The sequence below is a fragment of the Phocoena phocoena genome, chromosome 8 (assembly GCF_963924675.1).
Source record: "Phocoena phocoena chromosome 8, mPhoPho1.1, whole genome shotgun sequence".
NCBI lineage: Eukaryota > Metazoa > Chordata > Mammalia > Artiodactyla > Phocoenidae > Phocoena > Phocoena phocoena.
Genome location: NC_089226.1, coordinates 68,672,128 through 68,679,297, shown reverse-complemented (window position 1 = coordinate 68,679,297; position 7,170 = coordinate 68,672,128). Strand labels below are relative to the sequence as shown.

The 7,170-nt window shown below is 42.7% G+C and overlaps 1 protein-coding gene across 2 annotated transcripts in view; it reads left to right on the top strand.

Annotated features, from left to right (window-relative positions):
* The first annotated feature begins 419 nt into the window (after positions 1-419).
* The window catches only part of RRAS2 (RAS related 2), a 70,723-nt gene continuing 63,972 nt past the window's right edge, over positions 420-7,170 (top strand). The window contains exon 1 of one of the 2 annotated variants that reach the window (XM_065881892.1): positions 420-817. In XM_065881892.1, the coding sequence (XP_065737964.1) occupies positions 710-817 (108 nt within the window). In that variant the 5' untranslated portion in view covers positions 420-709. Of the gene's footprint in view, positions 820-7,170 lie in introns of both variants that reach the window. The other variant, XM_065881891.1, reaches the window with a different exon arrangement.

Below are 7,170 nucleotides of genomic sequence, written 5' to 3'. Positions count from 1 at the left end.
GTCATATACTGTTTTTCATACAGTCATGGTCACCATCTGTACTCTTAAAACAGGATATTTACCCTCCTACAAACTGAATTAAGATGACAACAGCTCTATTTTTCACACACGCCTTCGCATACTGTATTTTTTATCCATACAATCCCTGACCATCCCTGACATATACAATTATGGTCACACACTGTCTACCATCTTCTTCCCACTCCCACACTCTTTGTCACACACACTCACTCACACACGCACACGCGTGCACACACCCACTCACAGTCAAGGGATTGCAGGGGCATATCTGAGGGGGTCTGAGCCCTCCGTCAGCGCCCGAATCGCAGCCCAGGCCAGCGCGGCCCCGCCCCTCCCCGCCCCCTCATGCATATGCAGCACCTCAGCCTGGCGGCCCGGCCCCCAGACGGCCATTTGTAGCTGCGCTGGAGGCTGCGTTCGGCAGGCGCTGCGAAGACGTGTGCAGGAGTGCGCCCCCCGGACGCTGCAGCCCCTCCCCGTTGCGGTCACCTCGCTTCTCCGCGCCTCGCTTGGGACCCGGCCAGCCCGGGCGCCGCGCTGCCGCCTGGACCGGCCCTCCAGCAGCTCCCGGCGCCCGGGACCCCCGCCCGGCCGCTCGCCCGCAGCCCGCCGGCCGCACAAGTCCCCGGAGCCGGGCCTAGGGCGGGCGGCGGCTCGGCGTGGCCGGGCTGGGCTCGGCAGCGTCCCCATGGCCGCGGCCGGCTGGCGGGACGGCTCCGGCCAAGAGAAGTACCGGCTCGTGGTGGTCGGCGGGGGCGGCGTGGGCAAGTCGGCGCTCACCATCCAGTTCATCCAGGTGCCTGAAGCGGGCCTTCCCCGGGGCGCCGGGGCGGCGGCGGGTGGGGGCTCGCGCTACCTGTGGCGGGGCGGCCGCGGGGACCCCGCCCCGGAGGTGCCGCGCGGGCCGGGGGTGGGCGGGAAGCGGGCGGGGGGCTCCGGCCGGCTCTGCCCTACTGCCCTGCGGTCGGGGCGCCCCGCTCCTGCTTTGCTGGGCGCCCAGCTCGGCGTCCCGGGAGTCGGGCTTCTCAGGAATGTGTCCGGGAGGGCGGAGCTGGCGGGGTGGGAAGCGCAGATCCACCTTCTCGCTGCGGCCGCGGCCCGAGCCCTTCGGGAGAGGCAGCGCTGCCGCGCCGGGCTTCCTGCCCCGAGGCTGGGGTGCCGGGTGTAGGGCGTGGGGCTGGAGCCCCGCGCGCTGCGTTTCCAACCGCCCCGGCCGCCTCCTGCACCGTGGGTGCAATCCCGGTGGCAACTTGGTCGCGGCTCCGCGTGATCTCCGGGCTTCTTCGCGCACGCCGAGCCGGAGCTGCCCGCTTCAAGCAGTGTTTCTCTTTGTGTGTGTTTGTGCTTTTCTTTTAAGTAATCTCTTAGGTAATACGTCCGGGTGGGAGTGTGTGATAATGCCCCAGGGAAATGGTGGCCTCGAGGAAGTTAAGAATGTTTTCCGATAGGGGTGAGACCATTTCCTAGGTATTCCTGGTGCCTTCCTGCCTCTCGCTGTGCCAAGGTGAAGTTTGGGGTGGGCCAGGCTGGGAGATGACCGACCGAGTCGTGCGTTCTGTGTCCGTTCCAACCTCTCTCTCCCCCACCCCCAATCCTCTCTGGTAGCTGGAGGCGGAAAGTCGGGTCGTAAAGGAAAGGGCGGTGGAATTCTTGATTCTTAGGATTTGCTCTTGGTAGGAGGTTTGAGTGATCTTTTTTGGGACTATTAAGAGAGAGAAACCCAGCTATCTCTCTGCTTTTGTCAACCTGCAAGGTGTGGCATATGCTGGGAGAGAATGAAGGTATCGCGTTATAACAGGTAACAAAGATACTCTCAGTATATCAAGAGTATTGTTTAAGATGCTTTGGTGAAATATTTTTGTTTGACCCAAATATTTTTGTTTGACCCATTTGTTATCAGTTGGCATACTTGAATAATGTATTTCGTTTCACTTAATGTTTCTAGTGACATTAAAATACCGAGTACTGTAACATAAATGTGATTGTTACCTTTCACATTGACTAAATGAGCAATAATTGCTGTTATACTATTTCAAAGTATTAAAAACTGCTGCTAAAACCTTTGTATCCAGGAAGAGATGTTTATGTAGTGAGCATTTACAGTATGCTCATTAGTGGGTTAAAAAAAAAAAAATCACACTAAGAGGTGAGATGGGCAACTTGTCCTTTCAGTTTAGCTGCAGTTTAGCTGCAGAATCAGAGATGCCCGTCATGTTGCTATTTCTCATAGGGCCAAGAGATACTTTAAGTAACTGATGGCAAAGCAAAACAATTTATAGCCAAGTCTTTCTTTGGAAACTGTAGTTAGGGGGAGGTGGGAGGTTGGTGAGGAGTGAGAGAATAATCCTGGGTTCCAGTATTAATAAATAGTGTTCAAAAAAAAACATAGTGTTACCTAAAAGATTTAAACCACAAATATTTCTTTAGTGTTTTGGGGGGAGGGACCATCGAAATGTATTTGAATCTGTAAGTTAATTATTTAGTTAAGGTATTGGAACCTTTTGTTTTTGGAAATAGTATTAGAAACCATTAAGATAACCGTAATTTCTGTCTGCTTAATGATTTTCTAGAATTCATTTGTTAAAGAAACACCTTTATGAATAGTGTTGTATCTAGGTACTCTAGATTTAAAAGAAGTAAAAGAGGCGTGTGTGCATGAGAGACGTGTATTTATACATAGAGAAAGTGTGAGCTTTGAGTCATACAGACTTGAGTGTTAGATCTTGCTGTGTTATTTATTTACTGGGAGAACATTGTGAAAATATTATTTAGCTTCTCTGAACCTCAATTTTCTTTTCAGTAAAATGGGTCTGATCGCAGTCTTCATAATCCTTTAAATTATGGGAACATCCTTAGCATGTGTCTAGTATGTAGTATGTGCTCCATTAATGATGGCTATTATAAGTTTATGTGTACACTTCTGTTAACACGTTTAAATGCAAAGGGAATTCAGAATCGAGGAAAAGTCAGTTTGGGAAGGATTGATGAGAGTACTGTGTAGACGTGATGGCAGGAAGAGAGGACATGTCTTACCTGAGTATGGGGAGTGGGGGAGTCATATGCTAGCTTGGAGAGAGGAAGCAGGCAAGGAGGGGAGTGGGATAGGCCCGTAACCTGGGGCCAGTGAAAGGGAGGAACATGGCCTCTGACTTTGAGGAGGCTTTCTGGAGTGGTAGGAACCAGACTTGGATCGAGTCTCATCTCTACCACTTGCTGCCTGTGTAATCTTAGGTAAATTACTTAACTTCTCGGTACCTTAGTTTTTCCCATCTGTGAACTGGGGACATACAAAGTACCACATACAGTTGTGAGAATTAAATGAGTTAACATATGTTCAGGGCCTAGAACAGTGTCTGGTACATAGTAAGGCTACAAACATTATTGTTACTATATTAATCTTAGCTTATGGAGCTAAGGTGACTATCATCTACACTTAATAGAGCTGCTGTTTATTGTCTGACTCCTGGGAAATTAAAATTCATTCTGTTATGATTGTCTCACAGTAGTAATTGGAAGGAGAGGAGACTGCAGAAGGATAGTAACCTTAATGAGCGGAAGCTACTTCTCTCTGTAGGAGATCAGGATGGTACAAATTGGTTTTATTTATTTTGTAAGACTCCTGAGATATGACACTTTTTTACAGTGTTCAGTATGTATTTTTCTATTATGTAATCTTGAGTAGAAAAAATATAATGAACACATTTGGGAGTGGAGAACTTGAAAAACAACTTTGCCTTTAACCCTGACTTTCCTTCACCTTAAATTTACTTGTTGCCTTTTATGCATATTGAAGAGCTACAAAATTAGGAAATTAAGGCTATAATTACTTAATTGAGATGGCTTTTTCTCTTTAAAAATGAATGTAACACATCATAAAACATCCATGATTAAAAATGTAAAATATTATTAAGAGTATGTGTGTGTGCATGACCTCCTCGTTTCTGTTCATAGTTTTTTGAAAGACGTCTTAAGTTTTATTGGTGAATACAGCCCCTAAACGATGAGTGGATTCTGTCATTAGGAAATGATCTTAACCTTGTACAAAGTGAAATGGAAAGAGCCTTGACTATCTGGGTTCTAGGTCCCCCTACTCAGGTGATGCTGGGGAATCTTTTAATTGTCTGTAATTTCTTAAGGGCTTAATTTCCTCCATAAAATGTTGGGTTTGGGTGAACAAATCTCTGCACCTTTGAAATTCTAGGTTCTTTCTTACTCAGTTAACAAAGTAGGTATGTGTCTTAGGTCAAGTTTCTTAAGTTCTCAGAGCCTCAGTTTCCTGTATGAAAAGGGAGACTAATATTAGTACCTTTAGGGTTTCTGGAGTAAATAAAATAATTTATCCAAATCATTCAGCACAGTGCCATCTAAGAATAAGTAAAATAATAAATTTGCTGCTTTTACTTCTGTATCTTGTTCCTCTAAAACTAAATTTGTAATTTATTCATTTTTTCTTGACATGTAATCTGATCTGTTTTAAGTCTTTAGCCCCTTTTCCCCTCAGCCTCATACTCCTCTCTCACTTTTGTATGATATTTAGGTAATGAATGTTGATCCCATTTTGAGTTGGGGAAATTTTATCAGTTGAGCGTTGATTTTTGGAAATAATGGAGTAACCATTGGGGTTTCTGGCATCTCTGAGAAAAGACCATACGTGTTTTACAGAATTAAGGAGAGGAATTTCCCAGCCTCTGTTCTTCATTTATTTAGCATCCTGACTTATTATTCAGCAGTTTGTCAGATTTTGAGCTATGTAGGGGGTAGCTGATTTCTCAATTATTGAGTTTTAGTCAATCTTACAACCTGTTAGCCTGGAGCTGACTCAGACATTGCTTTTTACCTAATTTGCGTTTTGGTGAATGTCTTTCCATTGCCTTTTCCTGGGGCAGAGATCCTAGAAGAGATTTCAAGGCACATGCATTTGTGTTAAAGTTAGTTGATCTTTGTGTGAAGTTTGTGAGTTTAGATTCCTGAATTTCTCTTCTGTGGCTACATCTTGAACATGTGCCCTGCATTAGAAATCACTTAAAATAAATTTTATCTGTGAATTTGAAACTATACTGTAGACTTATTTTTAGTGTGCAAATTACTGTTTTATATTTTCGGAGTAATTTACAAATGAATTCTTAGCATTGAAAAATAAGGTACCCCTCCTAGTGGTGGTACATACTAGAGATTTCCTCATTTTGGTAGGAGTTGAAATGGTTCTTGTAATGATTTTTTTTTTTTTCTTAGTCTTTTGGGCACACTGTGTGTCATATGGGATCTTAGTTCCCTGACCAGGGATTGAACCCACGCCCCCTGCATTGGCAGGGCGGAGTCTTAACCACTGGACCACCAGGGAAGTCCCAAGGAGCTGAAGTGTTTCTGATGACTCAGACATTGTAATTCCTAGATACAAATGTTAGGCACTCAAGGAAGAACACTTTCTTTTAGAGGATGACTGCTTTTGTCAGAGGAGAAATTCTAACCTAGGGTTTCTTAAAACTCATTCGTTTTTAACCTGTGTGTGTGTGTGTGTGTGTGTGTGTGTGTGTGTCTGTCTGTCTGTCTGTCTGTCTTGGGATGCGGAAGTTGCAGGAGTTTGGTGGGGATACTTCTATTGAGTAGATAAAGAATTCTGCTTTCCCTTGGTACAATACCATTTGAAGGCAAAGTGGTGACAGGCAGCTACCTACTGGGATGGGATTTTTATTCATCTGTATTGCTGAAATGTCAAGGGTCATTCCTAAGCTTTGAAATGAAACTAGTCTGTTTAATTCAGTGAGGAAAGTAAATTGCTAACTTTAAAGTGGGGGAGGAGTGCAGAAAGAGACTTTCTTAAAGCTGTATTATTTAAAAAATTTTTAAGGGTTCCTTTTTCAAATTAAAATTGATCTCATAAAATAGAAACAGATTTTGTAATGCTGCATGAACGTTTATTTATTTATTTTTTTGCCCCTTTTGGTGAGGAGAAATAGAAGTGTCTCTAGGGTGTTCCTTGCTGAAAAGTGATAATGAGTAAAAGACTCTGCTTGTAAACAATGCAGAGTTAATTGTCATTGAATCTTCTTGAAAGGCCTTGATCTTGAATTACTTTGGGTAGAGCCATGAAGTCTGAGTTTGGGATTGAAACTTAGTGTAAAGTGATGTCCTTGGTAGCCATTTGATTTATTTCTATTTCGCAAAGAAAAATGTCTCTCAGGCCTTTATGAAATAGACAAAGATTTTATATATATATATATATGTTTTTTTTTTATTTACTGTGTGGTTCTGAAAGAAGCAAAGAAATAGAAGTTGACAAAAATTGTGCTATTGGAGCGATATTGGACTTGAGTTCCTTCTAAATTATATTTTAGATTTAGTATTTTATAAGATCAATGTGATAAACCAGTTGTTTATTGGTTACATAACATTAAATAACATTAAATCATAGTTTAATTAAAAATATTATAGTTACTGAATTGGTTGTTTGTATATATTAGTAGTTTAATATTGCAGCCAATTTATCTTGTCACCTCATATGATGGTGTTTTTTCCTAGGAGAAAGAATTTATATACAAGTTAGTAAATGTTCAGTACTGAAAGTACGGATATACATGCCAACATGATATCTGATGTTGCTCTTTAAAAAAACTTTACCCAGATTTCCCACATGCTACCATTTTACTGTATTTGTTTTATTCCTCCCCCCCCCATGTATATGCACTGTTTTTTTCTCAATCATCTGAGTGTAAGTTGAAGACAATGCTGCCTTATTTTTAAATACTTCCATGTATATTTCCTAAACACAGGGTACTTGCTTACATAAACATAGTGTATAACCAAAATCAGAAATTAATATATTACTAATGTAATATGCAGAACTTTTTCAGATTTTGCCAATTGTCCCAATAATGCCCTGTATAGCAAAAGAAAATCTCAGATTATGCACTTTGTTTCCATGTCTTCTTTAATTTGGAGCAGTTCTTTAGTCTTCGTGTTTTATGACATTGACATCTTTGAGTACAAGTTAGTTATTTGTAGAGTTCCCTCAATTTGAGTTTGTTTCTTCATGGTTAGATTCATTTTGGAGGCAGGAATAGCACAGAAATGATGTGTTCTTCTCAGTGCATTATATCAGGAGACATAAAATGGATGTTGATTTGACTACATAGGTGCTTACCTTTTGAC